Source organism: Electrona antarctica, assembly GCF_951216825.1.
Source record: "Electrona antarctica genome assembly, chromosome: 20".
Lineage (NCBI taxonomy): Eukaryota > Metazoa > Chordata > Actinopteri > Myctophiformes > Myctophidae > Electrona > Electrona antarctica.
The window spans coordinates 38309169-38328990 of NC_136801.1; the positions used below are offsets into that span (position 1 = coordinate 38309169).

The following is a 19822-nucleotide window of genomic DNA, read 5'->3' on the forward strand; positions in this document are numbered from 1 at the left end:
TGTAGTGGAGTTAAAGTACAATATTTGGATCCAAGATATAGTGTAGTAGAAGTAAAAGTATTGGAAATGCTCAAATAAGTATAAATACTTCAAAATTGTACTTAAGTACAGTGCAGGAAATGCACTTAATGTAGCACCACTGGTTATGATTATGGTCTATATATGATAAATGATGGTGATACAGCATTAATGGCTTCATGTATGTGTTGCAAATTGTCTTCTATTCACCACTTTGTGCTGATTTCTTTTAACCCATTTTGGGCAGGAACCCCATTTTGGTGTTAGCATTATGTTATGCTTTAGCTATTGAAAAATAGCAGATCTACAAGCTCGAGCTTGTAGGTCTGCTATTTTTTTTAAATCGAAGAACCACTGACATAGAAACATAGCTTTTTCAGAAAACTGTCAGGATGTAGAAGACATTTTTAGAATCTGATCTCAGGTCAAAATGGGTTAACCCTGGCATCCCTATTTTGGGCACACATTCAAAAAAAGACTGAATCTAGTTTTTTATATTCTTTTTTTTTTATTTTTTTATCCATGGTTTTGAAAATTCCTCTAATCTGGTGTGCAGGTGATGACATGCACATGCCATGCACACTATAATTACATTTTCTTTCTTTTATTTATAATGGGAAAAGTGGCACCCAGGACCAAAACTGGTGTCCACCCCCTGGCACTTAAAAGCTTTCCATTAATTGTGTCAGATTGCTAACAGCTTGTCCTTGTTGCTGTTGTAAGCTTTCAGAGTGTCGCAGAGAGGCCACACATGGAGTGCACGGTGGAGATGGTCCTGCCACTGGTGTCCAACCCCGGTCACATCTGCATAACGGACGAGAGTCTCTACTTCCAGCCTCTCAACAGCTACCCAGTGAGTTGTACTGTACTGTACTGTACTGTACTGTACTGTACTGTACTGTACTGTACTGTACTGTACTGTACTGTACTGTACTGTACTGTACTGTACTGTACTGTACTGTACTTCCAACCTCTCAACAGCTATCCAGTGAACAACTATGACGAAAAATGTTTGTCAACTACCTTTTTCCACTGCCGAAAACTAAATGAACACTATATAAAAAACGAAGCTATGATGACTAAAACTATGACTTAATATACTGTCAACAAATAACAACTAGACTAAAATGTTAGGGAGGGACTAGTGGAGAAGAGATCCAGTAGAACTAAAAGACGAGTCATTTAATGCTTGTGTGTAATATTGGGCATTACGACGCCATCATGCCCCGGCAAAATGCATTTTTAGTTTGACCCCATATTCTGAAACGCCACCTAAACCAATGGGAGTCTGACCCATACACCGCCAGCCAATCGTGTAGCAGCGACCTAGTCATGATTGGCTGCCTCCTAAGCTATGACACACGCAGCGCGGAAGGGCTGATTTCACCCAACACCCGTATGCACACAGCCACACGCCGCAGAGGAGCGGAGCGCCTGATAACAGCGCCTAATGTTATGAGAAAACTGGAGAGCAGGAAAGATGCACAATGGAGACAGCGTTTGTTTCACCTGACAAATATGACTATGTACAGGTAGAAACTCCATTCACACTTTTTATAATTCAGCTTACTGTGGAGACACATGCTGGAACTTTTTACTTTGAAATGATTTGTAGTTTCGGAGTTATTTAATTTAAACGCCCAATGCATTCTCAATGGCAATAGCACAAACTTTGGCATGCTACTAGTCCTACATACTTACACCTAGAAACCCCATTCAAACCTATATAGGTTCATCTTACGGTGGACATGTTTGCCTGAAAAGAAATCTTTGATATGTTTCATAGTTTTAGAAATATAGTGCTTTCAAATTTGAGAAATTCACAATGGGGCTCAATGGCAGATATTGGCACGTCAAAAAAGCAATTTCACCTACAATATTTCTTGTTTTGTTTTTGTTTTTTTTAGTTCATGTCGCAATTGTTTTATTATTATTTCTAACGCCGTTTGTGTTTTAGGAGCAGGTGATTCAAATCAGGCTGCACAGTGTCAGGCGGATCTACAAGCGACGACACGGCCTCCGACCGCTGGTGAGTCGGTAGACGGACGCATTCAAACTTCTATGTAAAGCCTGTTGTCAATCAATCAATCAATCAATCAATCAATCAAATGTACAAAAACAAAGATGCCTCTTTAGGGAGAACTTTAAAGTAGAAGTAGACGCAATCAATGTGGTGACCCCATAGAGTATATAAAGGATAGAGACCGAACTGGAGCACTAGCCCCGCCCCCAAGCTATTCATTTCGATGAAGTTGCTCAGTGGCGTTTTGAAGCACCCGGAAAAGACTGCCGGAAGTACCTCCTCCGGACCTCAAATTTGAGGTCCGGGGGGTGACGTATGGGTGACGTAGGGAGTGATGGTCCTACGTGTCCGTGCACGGGTCCGCCTGCAGTCCTTCCTCTTACCACTAGGGCCCAGAGCTTCAACGTTGGAGCGCCTCACTGGCCCCTTGGGTGACCCATGCCATGTGAGTGACGGCTGCAGAATACAACAAAAGGCCTTTCCAGTTTCCAACACTGCTTTGAACTTTCATGGAACAAACGTTGTGGCGCCCATGAACCCTATTGTCCCTTTACGTATCCTAGGCATGTGATACAATTTACAATTTAGGCATTTAGCAGACGCTCTTAATCCAGAGCGATTTACATTAGGCAAGAACAAAAGCATGGGAATACATCACATATATAAAATGCATTTATATAAAATGCATTCATCATGAAACATGCGTAAGCTAAGAACGTAACTAGAACATATCTATATAATGACACTATATAACCTATACATATATACTATACTAAATGGTAAATGGTGCATTTATATAGCGCCTTTATCCAAGGCGCTTTACATAGATTGTGCATTACATTCACCCATTCACACACACACATTCACACACCGATGGTGGCGGAAGCCATGCAAGGTACCAACCAGCACATCGGGAGCAATTTGGGGTTCAGTGTCTTGCCAAAGGACACTTCGACATGTAGACAGGAGGAGCCGGGATTCGAACCGCCGACCCATGGATCATTGGACGACCTGCTCTACCTCTTGAGCCACAGTCGCCCTATGCTATACATATGTACTATGATGTGCTACATACAATGCAATTATTGTGCTGTCTACATGACATGCTATAAGTCTGTTTCAAATGCTATCTAAGTCTAAAAGTGCTATCTAAGGGGGTAGGATAAGTGCTATGGGCCATGATGGAGTCTGAAAAGGTGGGTCTTCAGACTACGGCGGAAGATTGGGAGTGATGCTGCAGTTTTGATTGCAACGGGGAGTGCATTCCACAGTTTTGGGGCCAGAAGGATAAGATGCCAACATTAGGCAAAGAATAGTTAATCTACAGCAGTGGTTCTCAAACTCAAGGATACACACTCATTGTGTGTGTGTGTGTGTGTGTGTGTGTGTGTGTGTGTGTGTGTGTGTGTGTGTGTGTGTGTGTGTGTGTGTGTGTGTGTGTGTGTGTGTGTGTGTGTGTGTGTGTGTGTGTGTGTGTGTGTGTGTGTGTGTGTGTGTGTGTGTGTGTGTGTGTGTGTGTGTGCGCGCATGTGTATTATCCAGGGCCTTGAGGTGTTCTGCACGGAGAACGACTCCCGCTCTGACATCTACCTGAAGTTTTACAACAGTGCAGACCGAGATGAGATTTACTACTACATCGCCACGTTCCTGGGTCAGTACAATGACAGTAGTATTGTTGAAAAGGACAACTTCACCCATTTTCCAACCTAAACTCCTGCCACACTGATGTTGAGGAAGGCGCGCCGGCACTCTGCCCGCGGCCTACCGCACCCACACAGCGGCAGTGTTGATTTCGTCGACTAATATACTAAAACGAAAAATGTTCGTCGACTACTCGAGGAAAACTAAATGGAAACTACATGAAAACTAAGCTATGATGACTAAAACTAAAGTTATTGACAATTTCGTCAACAAATAGAAACTAGACGCGTTGTGAGCTTGTAGATCGGCAAGCGTCTAAAGTGTAAAATCAGCCATTACGACATTACGGCATCAAGGCCCGCCAAAATACATTTTTAGTCGACTAAAATCTTATGATATTTAGTCGACTAAAAGTAGACTAACACTAAAACATTCCAGGTGACTAAAATGTGACTAAAACTAAACAAACTATTCAAGAGACTATGACTAAAACTAAAATCTAAAATTTGCTGCCAAAAACAACACTGCCATACAGGTCCACATTACAAGCCCCCTCCACACTACGCAGAAATGTATCAGTATATAGACTACATGCCATGCTTTCCAATGTTATATTTACTGTACAGACTGCATTTTTGCCCCTCCTATATTCAGCTGTTTGTGTAATTTTTCGTCTTACACAAACATTGAATTCCCATTGACCATGAACGGAGAATTTACGTCGTACTGTATGTGTCTGTCCGCTGCTCCTTCGCCTGGAAAGGAGCCAGCTGAGGTGGTTCGGGCATCTGGTTAGGATGCCTCTCGGGCGCCTCCCTAGGGAGGTCCTTGACGCACGTCCCACTGGGAGGAGACCCCGGGGCAGACCAAGGCGCAGTTGGAGGAAACACATCGACTCACTGGCCTTGGAACGTCTCGGAATCCCCCAGGAGGAAGTCACTAATGTTGCTCTGGAGAGGGAAGTCTGGAGCACTCTGGTGGAGCTGTTGCCCCCGCGACCCGACTACGGGTCTAGCGGTTGAAGATGGATGGATGGATGGATGGATGGATGGATGTATGTGTCTGAGCAAATCATCTATTTTTGTCCTACACATACACACGTCATATGTGACCGGCTTTTCACCAGAGGAGGAAAAAAAAAAGTATCCAAAATGAGTTAATAGCACAGGCAGACTCTTCACATACTAGAGCATGTCTGAAATAAGTGTCGGAGCTGAAATCGACATGTAAATATGAAATAAATGCTTAAACATGTAGCTAGGTGTAATGCTAGAGTCCACAGAAGTGAACCTTTCGAGCCTGTTTTCTGCAAGACATTACTCTATAAGCCATATCTCAAAAACTGGTGGGTCAAACTGAACAACCAATATGTCAATTTGAATGACGTGACAAAACAAAAATTCAAAAATATCCAATGGCAGCCCCTCAGTCAAATCTGGTCACATATGTGTCGAGCAAACCGACTTATAGTGTCTATTTTTGTCTTACACAAACATTAAATTCCCATTGGCAATTAATGGAGAATTTACGTCATAGTGTAAATAGACATTGTTGTCTATTGTTGACATTGTTGTTGGCAAATAGACATGTTGTCATGATGTTGTACGATGATAAGAGCGCCCCTCACTTCACACGGGTGTGATTTTTGAGGGGCGTTAGCTACTTTACACAATCTCGACATTTGGTTTATGGACTTAGGGATAGGGATATGTGGGCACCTGGACAACTGGGCACCTGAACGAGTGGGCAACTGGACAGGTGGGCACCAAAACCAACTGGGCACTAGTAGGGACATTAGGGAACCTGTACAACTAGGGCACCTGGATGAGTGGGCACCTGGACGAGTGGGCACCTGGACGAGTGGGCACCTGGACGAGTGGGCACCTGGACGACTGGGCACCTGGACAACTGGGCACCTGACTGTGGATTAGGTGGACGACCCACATCATCAAAGCTCCTGTCACCATGATCCGCCATAACCATATAAGGACTTCCCACTGCAGCTACGGCCAAACATGGAAGTGTCGTTCCACCTCAGCGTGCCATTATAAAAGCAGGAGGCAGAAGAGCCAAGCGGCAGTATAGCTTTTCCGCTGAACCTCGGCCGTCGCTGTGTGTCGTGAGGATGTTCAGACACTTACGTACCGTCCGGCAGGTTTCGCGGCGGACCGTCGCCGGCAGCGCCCGCCGCCAGCTCGACAACAAGGTCCCCCAGAAACAGAAGGTCTTCCAGGAGGACAACGGACTGCCCGTCTATTTGAAAGGAGGGACCGGGGACGCACTGCTTTACAGGGCGACGGTGGTTCTCGCCGTCGTGGGATCTGGATATTGTGTGTATGAACTGGCGAAGGCTGCGTTCCCACGGAAGAAAGGATAAGAGGATGATCAACCACCAAGGATGTTTATACCTGTGTTTGTACACCAGCTCATTGCTGGTTATATAGAGGGAATGTGCATGCATAAAGTGGCAAAGTGAGTTTAATGGTCGCTTAACCCATTTTGACCTGAGATCAGATTCTAAAAAAATGTCTTCTACATCCTGACAGTTTTCTGAAAAAGCTGTTTCTATGTCAGTCGTTCTTCGATTTCTCAAAAATAACAGACCTACAAGCTCGTAGCGCGCCACTCGGTGGCACGCTGTGAGCTTGTAGATCTGCTATTTTTCAATAGCTAAAGCATAACATAATGCTAACACCAAAAAAGGTTCCCGCCCCAAAATGGGTTAATGCAATCAGATGGCACTTCTCTGTTTGGATGTATGGGCTGTCAAGGCAAGGAAAGTCGTTTTTTGCCACTCACTAGGCGTTCCCGCATAACTTCTGGGTACGATGATGATTGATACCCTCTATCGTAGAAAAGGTATATGTCGCAAATGTTGGGATTTTGTCCCCTGTCACAATGGGATTTTGTTTCATTCTACTATGCATACCTGAGGACCAATACAAATGCCCCCCATGATCACAAAAAAAAAGAAGTGCCATCATGACATCAGGCAGGCCCTAACAAATCATGGTCTGTCGCGTGTTCAAGTCCCGATCCCGGCGGACGTTGCCGCATGTCTCGCCCCCATCTCTCTCCCCGTTCCCTATCGACCTATACTGTGATCTATCAATAAAGGCCCCAAAAATATCAAAAAATAAAAAAAATGAGTTCAAGTCCGTTGCTCTCCCCATGTCCCCCATATATGGGGACTAGGCTGGCGGAGGGTGTGTAGAGCCCATGATCACATTAGATAATTGACACAGGGGTGAAAAATGGGTTAAAAAATTGTGGGATAAAAAAAAGAAAAAAATAAGAAATGTAAGCATATACTGTATGCCCATAAAAGGGACAAGGACTGACGGATATCTCCATATATGTGATATAGTAAAGGTGTGCGTACCGCCGGATACCGCCTCTGTTGCAGGGCTCTACTGTGGACACTTCGGACACATGCCTATGGTTCCATTATCATTAGGCTTTATTTTTGTACTTTTTAAGTGGTGCAACCACTTCCTTAAGTGAGTATATGTGTGGGTGCCTGCCTGGCTGGGTGGCTGGGTGGGTCTGAGCAGCAAAACAGCATGGTTGTTTTTCACCACATGTGCGCAACAACACACAAACACACACGCACATATTAACTGGTGATTTGGGTGTGCCAGTATAGTACAGTACAGTAGAGGGACCCCCACACGGTAACTCTGTCATTTCTCAACCGTTTCGGACGTGGGGCGGCTCGCCGGAATCGGGCCGGAACCCTGGGTGCGTTCCTGTGGGTCTATACCCCCCCCCCCCCCCAGGGACCCCCACACAGAGTTGCACCACTTACTTCACACGGGTGTGATCTTTTTAAATAAGATTTCAAATGTTCTATTCTGTTCTCCATTCTTGGAAACTTGGTGCTTTTCGCTGAACCGGCGGCCATGTTTTGGTTCCAGTTCCGAACCAACTATTTGGATTCTGAACCAATTGATTGTCAGTGGAAACGCTCTGAACTGGTTCAATATTAGGTGGGGAAAAAAGAACTGAACCGGTTCAACCCCGGTGGAAAATTGGCCTCAGAGTGAGTATACAAAAATGGTTCCATTTTATCATGAGTACATACATGAGAGGACAAATTAAGACAGGTTGAAAATGGGTGAAGTCGTCCTTATATTATAGTAGTGTATAGTTATTACAGAGGGAGTTTTTACATCAAACGTGTCGTAGAACAGCCCACCGCCACTTATTGCAACACAACACAACACCGCTCGACCTCAAACTATTGGCTGGAAATAATGTTCTATACATTAGTTTGTTACCAAACGTTTTAGCTTAATAAAATGGCTCACAACGTGGCGAGAAGCTAGAAGAAGTTGTAAGATTGTAGATTTACTATTTTCACAGGAAAGCTGAAAAAATGGAATATTTACTCATGACAATGATGGGTCACAACAACCCACTGTTTGGAAAACAGTAACAGTGGGTCTACAAGCTTGTACATTTTCCCCACGTACTTCCATGTATAATAAATCAGCCACATCAGTGTCTACCTAGCCTGGAACTCACCTACTGTATGCTTTTTATGGCATAGGCAGCTCCCGGCAGGATCCGCCGGGAGAAACTATGCGCAGCTGCTAGACATGAGACTAATTGATTAGAGCGACAGAGAGAGAGAGAGAGGAGTGTGTGTGTGTGTATATGTGTGTGTGTCAATTTAACAAAGGTGCAGACGATCAGAAATCATCAGAGAGTGAGTGATGTTTGAGCTACTCTATGCCGAATTGAAGTAGACTCGGACCCAGACATTTTTTTCTCGCTGGAAATAAAAATGTCTGGGTTTCCGAGGCTAGTGTCTATACCTAATATCATCTCCATCATGCGTTGTGCTCTGCTCACTCCCTCAGAGAACCACATGACGGAGCACACGGCCGAGAGCTACATGCTGCAGTGGCAGCGCGGACACATCAGTAACTACCAGTACCTGCTGCACCTCAACAACCTGGCCGACCGCAGCTGCAACGACCTGTCCCAGTACCCCGTGTTCCCCTGGGTGGTCTCCGACTACACCAGCCCACAGCTAGGTACGTAGCCTGTCCCCAGTACCCCGTGTTCCCCTGGGTGGTCTCCGACTACACCAGCCCACAGCTAGGTACGGCCCGGGGCGACGGTGGGGCAGCGGTGGCTCAGGGGTAGAGTAGCCGGATGGTATAACCGCAAGGTTCCCAGTTCTAACCCGGGCTCCCCCAGAGTTAATGTCGAAGTAGCCTGGAACTCACCTATGCTTTTTATGGCATAGGCAAATCCCGGCAGGATCCGCCGGCAGAAACTATGCGCAGCTGCTAGACATGAGACTAATTCATTAGAGCAACAGAGAGAGAGAGGCGTGTGTGTGTATCTGTGTGCGTGTGTGTCAATTTAACAAAGGTGCAGACTATCAGAAATCAGCAGAGCAGAGAGTGAGAGATGTTTGCGCTACTCTATGCCGAATTGAAGTGGACTCGGACCCAGACTTTTTTTTTCTCCCTGGAAATAAAAACGTCTGGGTTTCCGAGGCTAATGTCGAAGTATCCTTGAGCAAGACACTGAACCCCTAATTGCTCCCGATGTGCTGGTTGGTGCTTTGCATGGTTTCCTCCGCCATTGGTGCATGGATGTGTGTGTGTGAATGGGTGAATGTAACATGAACGATCTATGTATAGCGCCTTGTATAAAGGTGCTATATACATAGCACTAGCCTGTCCCAGTACCCATCCTTCCCCTTAGTCTAGTAGCCAGCCCATAGAGCCCCATTGTGAACCCCATTGTGTAGTTGAGTACACCAAGGTTTTATGTTAGAAATGTTGAGTATGGGTCCCCAGCATGTAGAAACTGCCGGATGCTAACTTGCATATGTTGAGCAATTTTCATAATTGGCATAATATGTGACCATACCATTAACAACCTATAGAAGGCAAAATATTCAAAATTTCATCATGCTTTATGTAGCACGTGATGTGTCAAACTAGGGGGTTTTCATGATGCTGAATCCATTTCAAACATTAGTCACAAATGTGATGATGTCAGCACATTTGGGCAAGTTGCATGGCCATTTTAAGCCCAAAACTAATGCTTGGAATGGATTCAGCATCATGAAAACCCCCTAGTAGATAAAGCATGATGACATTTTGAATATTTTGCCTTATAGGTTGTTAATGGTATGGTCACATATTATGCCAATTATGAAAATTGCTCAACATATGCAAGTTGGCATCCGGCAGTTTCTACATGCTGGGGACCCATACTAAAAATGTCTAACATAAAACGTTGGTGTACTCAACATGTCCAGGTTCACATTCTGGCTACTAGACTACCTGGGTCTTCTCTCCGACTACACCAGCCCACAGCTGGGCTAGGTACAGATGCTGCGCACCACTCGTATTTTCCAAGTCTCAGTATCAGCCTCATCGTGGTGCATACTGTACATTGGTTAGACATACCAATTCATAGATGACCCCCCCCCCCCCCGCTCCCGTCCTCTCTGTCCCCCCGGCTGCAGATCTGACCAACGCCTCTACGTTCAGAGACCTGGGCAGGCCGGTCGGAGCGCTGAACCAAGAGCGACTGGACAGGCTGCTGGTGAGAAGGCTTACTTTTTGATATTTAGATTTGGTTTTAACCCATTTTGACCTGAGATCAGATTCAAAAAATGTCTTCTACATCCTGACAGTTTTCTGAAAAAGCTGTTTCTATGTCAGTCGTTCTTCGATTTTTCAAAAATAGCAGACCTACAAGCTCGTAGCGCGCCACTCGGTGGCGCGCTATGAGCTTGTAGATCTGCTATTTTTCAATAGCTAAAGCATAACATAATGCTAACACCAAAAGGGGTTCCCGCCCAAAATGGGTTAAGTCAGTCTTTGGAATAAAATGTAAATTATTGAGGGGTGCTAGCCCCCTCCTATGCCCAGCTTTGTGCGTGTGCGCGTGTGTACCCCATCGTGATTCTTTCTGTTTGGCTGAGGACTTAAAAAGTGAAGAAAAAAAAGGGAGGACAGAAAAGTTAGGACGCCTAAAGTGATTGGCCGGAATGTGATGATGTATGATGTACTTTCAAGTTACATACATGTGTACATACATACGTTACCTGTTACCCAACCAATATTGAAACATATCCCAGGACGAAGTTCACCGTCCTTTCAATTAGTAACACCCAGCACCCAGGATGAAGTTTTATCAAAATGACGGAGGTTGTTGATATCAAAGCCGATCACATCGCTCCACAGCCTGGGAGCGCCTGCTCCGCTACTATAAATCGCCGGGCGCTATGATTTAATGGATTAAATAACGCCGGGATCACCATCTGAAACCCGCAACCGTACTTGCGTGCAACGCGCAAGTTGGCACCTCGACGGAGTGCATTTCTAGTTTGCAGCCTGTGTTTATTCATGGGCAACAAGTGTTTCTCACAGAATGTGTTTTCTCTCTCTCTCTCTCTCGTCTCCAGAGTCGCTTCAGAGGCATGCCTGAGCCCCGCTTCATGTACGGCAGTCACTATTCATCTCCAGGCTACGTCCTGTTTTACCTGGTCAGAGTGGGTAGGTTACCTTCTGTTTTACCTGCTCAGGGTGGGTAGGTTACCTCCTGTTTTACCTGGTCAGAGTGGGTATGTCCTGTTTTACCTGGTCAGGGTGGGTAGGTTCCCTCCTGTTTTTACCTGGTCAGGGTGGGTAGGTTACCTCCTGTTTTACCTGGTCAGGGTGTTTTACCTGGTCAGGGTGGGTAGGTTACCTCCTGTTTTACCTGGTCAGGGTGGGTAGGTTACCTCCTGTTCTACCTGGTCAGGGTGGGTAGGTTACCTCATGTTCTACCCATGGTCAGGGTGGGTAGGTTAGCTCCTGTTTTACCTGGTCAGAGTGGGTAGGTTACCTCCTGTTCTACCTGGTCAGGGTGGGTAGGTTTCCTGATGTTCTACCTGGTCAGGGTGGGTAGGTTACCTCCTGTTTTACCTGGTCAGAGTGGGTAGGTTACCTCCTGTTTTTACCTGGTCAGGGTGGGTAGGTTACCTCCTGTTTTACCTGGTCAGGGTGGGTAGGTTACCTCCTGTTTTACCTGGTCAGGGTGGGTAGGTTACCTCCTGTTTTACCTGGTCAGAGTGGGTAGGTTACCTCCTGTTTTACCTGGTCAGGGTGGGTAGGTTACCTCCTGTTTTACCTGTTCAGGGTGGGTAGGTTACCTCCTGTTTTACCTGGTCAGGGTGGGTAGTTTACCTCCTGTTTTACCTGGTCAGGGTGGGTAGGTTACCTCCTGTTTTACCTTGTCAGGGTGGGTAGGTTACCTCCTGTTTTACCTGGTCAGGGTGGGTAGGTTACCTCCTGTTTTACCTGGTCAGGGTGGGTAGGTTACCTCCTGTTTTACCTGGTCAGGGTGGGTAGGTTACCTCCTGTTTTACCTGGTCAGGGTGGGTAGGTTACCTCCTGTTTTACCTGGTCAGGGTGGGTAGGTTACCTCCTGTTTTACCTGGTCAGGGTGGGTAGGTTACCTCCTGTTTTACCTGGTCAGGGTGGGTAGGTTACCTCCTGTTTTACCTGGTCAGGGTGGGTAGGTTACCTCCTGTTTTACCTGGTCAGGGTGGGTAGGTTACCTCCTGTTTTACCTGGTCAGGGTGGGTAGGTTACCTGATGTAGGCTGATATAGGGTTTACGTGGTTTAAATATCCCTGTCTTGACCTCTTCATCCTGGACATTGTTCCTCCTTCTTCCTCGCAGCACCAGAGCACATGCTGTGTCTACAGAACGGACGCTACGACCATGCTGACCGCATGTTCAACAGGTCGGTCCTCTGCATTCTGTCTTTAGTTAAGACCCCTGCCTTTTAAACAATACACACTGTGCTCTCTCTGTACGACCTTGAAGCATGAAATGAAAGGGCTCCTGTTTTTTGTTTTTCGGCGAGCAGTCGGTTCCACACAAAACATTCCTCTTAATTATTGTTTTTAATGAACTGAATGAGCGGCTCGTGCTACACGCGATGATTACTTAGCCTAAGCATGATCTATTTTCCCACTGTAGCGTTTAATTACATTTTGGGCGGGAACCCCTTTTGGTGTTAGCATTATGTTATGCTTTAGCTATTGAAAAATAGCAGATCTACAAGCTCATAGTGGATCCACCGAGTGGCGCGTATACGAGCTTGTAGGTCTGCTATTTTTGAAAAATCTAAGAACGACTGACAGAAACATAGCTTTTTCAGAAAAGAAAACTTTTTTATTAGCCATGTTTCTTATATCAGCTCATTTCCAGAACATGTTTCTTTTCAGGAATCTAATAAAAAAAATAGCAATAGTAGCTGATCAGAACTTTTGATACTTTTGTTTGATGCTGTACTATGATAGGGCAGGGGCCCACACTAAAAAAAATTAAAAAAAGATTATTCCATTTCTGAAAATAGAAGCTCTGGCGTAACGTGTTACATTATGACTTTTGTGTATAACTTCCTAATTACTGACGTTTGTGAGAAACACTCTTGAATACAAAGTATTGCATTGTGTGTTTGAGCGGACAGTAGGCTAATTAATTTAAGCTGACCTTAATTCAAATGCCTCAGGGAAAGAGAAAATATTAAAACTGTCATGAATTAGAAGACATTTTTTGAATTTTGACCTCTGGTCTAAATGGATTAATTCAAATGACATATGCCACGCGGGAAAAAAGAAAGTCATATTTTTATTTAAACTGATGTGAATCTATGTGTTGTTTTTACAGCATGGGTGAAACATGGAAGAATTGCTTAGATGGTGCAACAGACTTCAAAGAGGTACAAAATACAAATATGTAACATCATGCACACACACCACACACACACACACACACACACACACACACACACACACACACACACACACACACACACACACACACTTTAACAATGTATTTATGTCCACACAGAGGAAATTGCACACAAGGACATAAATAGCTCCGGTACAGTTACATCAAGAAATTCAAGGCATATTTTGTCACGATACAACAAGCATGCCATGTCATGTCACCCAGCATTCCATGCGGGCACAAGGAGTATAGTGTAGTCATCCTAAGTTCGAAACCCCCTCCAACAACCAGTCCACGGGTACAGTATGTATGTCCCAGGCTGGACCACCAGAGGAAACAATTCCCCAGTCCACTCCTGCACTGCCGGCCCGGTTAAATCTGCACCCACTACACTACATTAATGGTGGTACAACGGAACAGTTGACCCGAGCATGACGTTATCATGCTCAGGACCACACACACACACACACACACACACACACACACCGATACACACACCGATATAAATCCTCACTTTGCATGGTTCCTCGTGTGTTTCTCTTTTTAGTTGATCCCAGAGTTCTATGGGGACGACTGCAGCTTCCTGGAGAACAGACTGAGTCTGGATCTGGGGAGGAAGCAGAACGGGAGCATGGTCGGGGAGGTCATCCTGCCACCGTGGAGCTCAGGTACCACTCAAGTAAACCACACGCTGCTAAGTCCTTGTGTCTGACCAAACGGAACTGAAATATTTATTTGGCCACGAAACCCCCATCTGAAAAATGTTATGTTGCAGCCAAGGATCCTCAGAAGAGAAGATGTGTACTGTTAAAAAAAAGAAGACCGGCATCGGTCATTTTAGTCAAAATAGCAGATCTACAAGCTCACAGAGCGCCACTTGGTGCCACGCTGCAAGCTTGTACATCTGTTTTTTTTGAACATTTTTTGGGGGGGAAAATCTAGAAAATGTGAGAACTACTGATGTAGAAAGCAATTATCGCATCGGCCCTGAGTCTTAATGGCTGCCAAAAAGACGAATAAGTAAGCTTGTTAAGTTCACCTGTTTTTATCGTAGTGTGTGCGCGCGCGTGCGTGTTTTTGTGTGCGTGCGTTTGTGTTGTCATGAACTGGCTCACATCATGACAGAAAGGGAGACGACACACAGGATTAAACTTAACATTATTTTATTTATAACTAAGAAAAAAGGCATGAACGGTGCAAAAAGGTATGAGGTGTGAATGGCCAGTGACATCAGTAGTGACTGCCATAACAGCTTTGTTCGCTTCCCGCGTTTACGCGTCTTACTTGTGTAAAGTATGTTTGGCTGTGTGCACATGGACTGTATGTGCGAGTGCCGACTGAACTGAAACTACTTCAAACAAACAAAACCAAACGGGCAGTGTGACCTGTGCAGGAGAGAGAGAGAGAGAGAGAGAGAGAGAGAGAGAGAGAGAGAGAATGGCCTCAGCCAGCCTGCTTTTATACCCAAGGGGATAATTGGGACCAGGTGTGTCAATCCCCAAGACACAGAGGCTGGCCCTCTCCTCCTACACAGGGGCAGAGAACAACAATTGGTATCCAACCAAACCAACCCCCCACACACACACACACCCATAGGATGGTCATCACAATGTTAAGGCTCAACTTATATGTAATTTAGATAGCATTTTATGTAGACATAGCACTCTAGTGCACAGTATACGCATACCGTAGTTGCATTATATAGATATTCCACTGTTAAGACGGATTTTAGGTTCTCAGCTTTACGTATGATGTATTACCATATTTTTTGTTCTTGCTTACTGTAAATCGCTCTGGATTATTAAGAGCATGTACTAAATGCCGTAAAATTGTAAATTGTGTGTTAATTGCAGACGCCAGTGACTTCCTCCAGAAGAACAAGGTGGCGCTGGAGAGTCAGTACGTGTCGGAACACCTCCACGAGTGGATCGACCTGGTGTTCGGCTACAAGCAGCGAGGGAGCGAGGCGGTCGCGGCGCACAACGGTAACACACTGCAGCGGAACACACACACACACACACACTCCACACAACGGTGACACACTGCAGCGGAACACACACACACACACTCCACACAACGGTGACACACTGCAGCGGAACACACACACACACACACACTCCACACAACGGTGACACACTGCAGCGGAACACACACACACACACACACACACACACACACACACACAATCCACACAACGGTAACACACTGCAGCGGAACACACACACACACACACACACACACACACACACACACACACACACACACAATCCACACAACGGTAACACACTGCAGCGGAACACACACACACACACACTCCACACAACGGTGACACACTGCAGCGGAACACACACACACACACACTCCACACAACGGTAACACACTGCAGCGGAACACACACACACACACACTCCACACAACGGTGACACACTGCAGCGGAACACACACACACACACACTCCACACAACGGTGACACACTGCAGCGGAACACACACACACACACACACACAAAATCCACACGACGGTAACACACTGCAGCGGAACACACACACACACACACAATCCACACGACGGTAACACACTGCAGCGGAACACACACACACACACACACACACACACACACACACACAATCCACACGACGGTAACACACTGCAGCGGAACACACACACACACACACACACACACACACACACACACACACACACACACACACACACACAATCCACACAATCCACACGACGGTAACACACTGCAGCGGAACACACACACACACACACACACACAATCTACATGGCATCTAATGTCAGCCGGTGACTAAAACCATCTTTCTTTCTTTGTTTCTTTCTTTCCAGTATTCCACCCATTGACGTACGAGGGCGGCGTCGACTGTGACAGGTAATTTATATGAAATTGAGATTTCCCGTCTTCAATCTCTTTGTCCACACTAGTTCCAAAGCCGAGATTCTCGTATTTCGTTGATTTCTGATGATTCACATTTTGTAATCGCTGGTCGCGACTACAAAATTCATGTCTCGGGTGGTGGTCCGTCAATCAGTTAATCATTAGGCGTTGATGTGATTTCATTCGTTAATTAGCCATTCGCTAAGTCCCTCCCCAACCTGTCCTTGTCCAATAGGCACGTTGGCAGCGAGGAGACATGGAAAGCTGTCCTTCTCACCCATAGAGATGCATGTTTAAATGACGGGATTTCTCCACATAAATAATCGATCATTTCAGTAGCAAGAGCATCAAAATGTCTTCTAAATCTAGTCAACCAGGCCTGCAGTAGCCTATGCACTAGACACATTTGCATGACATTATTTAAATGAACTAGAAATACGAGGAAATGACAGAGGGAGAAATCAACTTTTAACGACCACCCGACAGGAGTTTTCATGTTGCAGGGTAAGACTACGGTCATTAGTATTATTATTATCACCTGGGTGGGTCAGGCGTGTAACTTTCTCGATGTTAAGCCGTGTATATGTTCAACAACACAGCCATGCAAACTAACACTGACGGCTATGAGGTGACGAAAGCTTGACCTGCATAGCAACAGTTGCTAAACTATATGGATTGGCATTGGACAGTCGCTTTTTGGGGTGGGATTTAGCGAAGGGCTAATTTCTCCATGTTTCTTTTTTTGTATGTTTTTTTCGTATCTGAAAAGCATCGAGGATCCTGAACAGAGGATCGCCATGCTCACCCAGATCCTGGAGTTTGGCCAGACGCCTACGCAGTTGTTCACCAGCCCTCACCCTCAAAGGATCACTCCCAGGTTCCACAACATGACCAAGAGCCCCAGCATCGACAGGCCGACGCTCGGCGAGCACTCTGCGGGAGGTAACCCTAGTGCACACTACAGAGAATAAACTCCTTATCCCATTCTGGAGGGGGAACCCGTTTTGGTGTTTTAACTAAGCTATTTTTGAAAAATCGTGAAAATGCGGCACAAATCTTTGAATATATATTCTTTCAGAAGACTTTTTTTTTTAATTCGACATCAGGTCTAAATGGGTTAAAGGACCACTTCAGCACTTTTCAACCTATCTTCATATAATAGGTCCTCACTAATAATCATGATAAAATGGCACCATTTTTTCTACTCAGTCTGTGTCTCATAGGAGGGCTGTGGGCAGTTCAGAAACCCGTCCACCAGTGACATCATCGTTAGGCAGATTTTTTTTAAACAATATTTCTTTTACAAAAATGTTTAGATTTGTATTATCACTAGAATTTCGCGGGCCTTCGGCCCGCTCATCCCAGAGTTGCGTTGCCCCGCGTTGCGATACAGAAGTCCACAGATACAGAAGTCCACAGTGACACACGTTTTATGCAGCTGTTTTGTGTTGCAGCGCGTGCGCGCGCGTGTAGTGTTGTTGTTCTTATCCATATATGCGCCTCGGTTCGTCCCGTTTGTTCCACGCCAGGTGTCGACGCAGTCGTTCGCGCAATTGTCGTGTTTGCATTATTGTAACTGTGTAGGCATACCATATTCTGAATTACCAAAAAGAGGACACATGCGCGCGTGCATGTGGATGTGGATGTGCACATGCGCGTGCACGTCGTGCATGTGCATGTGGCGTGCGTGGGCGGTTCTGTTAAATTCAGATGTCAAAATAATCTATAGCCTAACAATAAATTGATCAAATATGCTCTATATTAGTTATGTATTTATTTAAAGCAGTGGCTCTCAAAGGTGTGATCCAGGGACCCTCATGGTTCCTTGAGGGGGTTCCAAATGGACCCATTATAGGTCTGTAACTCTGAGAGTGTAACACATGGACCCTTACAGGTCTGTAACTCTGAGAGTGTACAAATGGAACCAAATGGACTGTTTTCTAACTTTTAACTCTGATACTGTACAAATGGAATCAAATGGGACTCTTATGGGTCCATTTGGTTTTACTCTCAGAGTTATGGGGGTCCTTGAAATTAAAAAGTTTGAGAACCTGTATGCAATGGCTTATGTCTTGTAAAAAGAGAGACCAGCCTATTCTCCAAACCATCATATCTTATGCTTTGCTAGGTTGTACAAAATAATATTGGGTCAATATAATTTGCAGGACTCACCGCGCACACAGCTGGCTTGTCTGTGTTGACATGACATGGGCTTGCAGGACAGAACTTTTATTTGTGACAGACACATAGTTCCTTTGCAGACAATACAATGTGCTTGTCATTGGTCAGTGACAAAGCTAAGAAAACAGCAGCCTACTTTTTCTGCATGTCAATGATGAGATAGTTCTCCGCTGTCTGTCTATCTGCAGACAGCGGAGCTGCCAGCGAGCCTGCAGAGTTATGAAGAATACACATTCCGGGGTTCGGGCTGAAAGTCCACCTCTCACAATGTGTTTCCACTACGAACCATTGAACGTGCATTGTAAGACACATTGGTCTGAATGGTCTGTGAGCGTAGCGATACACTACAGGCGATACGTGTAAAACCCCGGACATTTGAAGGAATTTGTAAAACCACCCGGACTGGCCGGACAGGCCCCCAAAAGAGGACGTATGGTAAACTGTGTATGTAATCGCGGCGCTGTCCATCCAAGTTAGAATGAGTGTGTGTGTGTGTTGTGCTGTGCTTACAATGTTGCCAGGTTCGCGAGTTGTAGTGTGTGTAAGTAGGGTGTTGAGTGGCAGTTTTTGTGGGCTTCGTTTTCATAGAGCTGGCAACCCGTGTGTGTGTGTGTGTGCGTGTAGTGTTGTGTTCGTCTTGTTCGTGTAATGTGTGTGTAGTGTGTAACTTCCGGTTGTCTTTTCGGAAGTGCGCAATGTAACATGGAAGCTGGTGTTGGGGATAGAGCCAATGGAAGAGGGCATGTTAGTGTTGCCAGGTCCGTGTATTGTAAGCGAGTGGTAGTGTGTGTAAGTAGCCTGTAGGAAGTCAGGGTTTGCGGGCTTGGTTTTCTTAGATGTGGCAATAAATTAGCAGTGGCAAAATGGTAGCCAATGGATGCAGGATGCAGTGTTGCCAGGTGCGCGAGTTGTAAGCGAGTTGTAGTGTGTGTAAGTAGCGTGTTGAGTGGCATTTTTTGTGGGCTTGGTTTTCATAGACCTGGCAACAGTGTTCAGGGGGTGTGGGTGGTTGGGACGATTGTGGCGTGAGTGTGGAAGGAAGGCGAGTTGGCGAGTGTGGAAGTGAGGCAACATTGGTGTCAGTGCAATGAGTAATGTTCCGCGGGTGGTTTTGAGGGTCGGCGTTCGGCGCGATATGAGGAGATAGCGGCCGAACGACGCGGAGGGTAAGTGTGCGACGTCACTGCCGTGTGAGTGTAGTGTGTTGCAGTGTGTCAGTGACGTGTCAGTGGCGTATGCAGTGTGTGACTTTGGGTCCCTTTTCCTGGGTTGGGTACAACTTCTCACTTGTATATATAG

General features: G+C 45.6%; 1 protein-coding gene across 1 annotated transcript in view; it reads left to right on the forward strand.

Annotated features, from left to right (window-relative positions):
- Positions 1 to 19822, forward strand: part of nsmaf (neutral sphingomyelinase (N-SMase) activation associated factor) — a 49130-nt gene that overhangs the window by 11624 nt on the left and 17684 nt on the right. The window contains exons 10-21 of the mRNA XM_079489943.1: positions 742 to 871; positions 1976 to 2047; positions 3584 to 3692; positions 8548 to 8724; positions 10179 to 10258; positions 11124 to 11214; positions 12385 to 12448; positions 13381 to 13432; positions 13991 to 14111; positions 15297 to 15428; positions 16294 to 16336; positions 17112 to 17284. Coding sequence (XP_079346069.1) covers positions 742 to 871; positions 1976 to 2047; positions 3584 to 3692; positions 8548 to 8724; positions 10179 to 10258; positions 11124 to 11214; positions 12385 to 12448; positions 13381 to 13432; positions 13991 to 14111; positions 15297 to 15428; positions 16294 to 16336; positions 17112 to 17284 — 1244 coding nt within the window. The remainder of the gene's footprint in view (positions 1 to 741; positions 872 to 1975; positions 2048 to 3583; positions 3693 to 8547; positions 8725 to 10178; positions 10259 to 11123; positions 11215 to 12384; positions 12449 to 13380; positions 13433 to 13990; positions 14112 to 15296; positions 15429 to 16293; positions 16337 to 17111; positions 17285 to 19822) is intronic.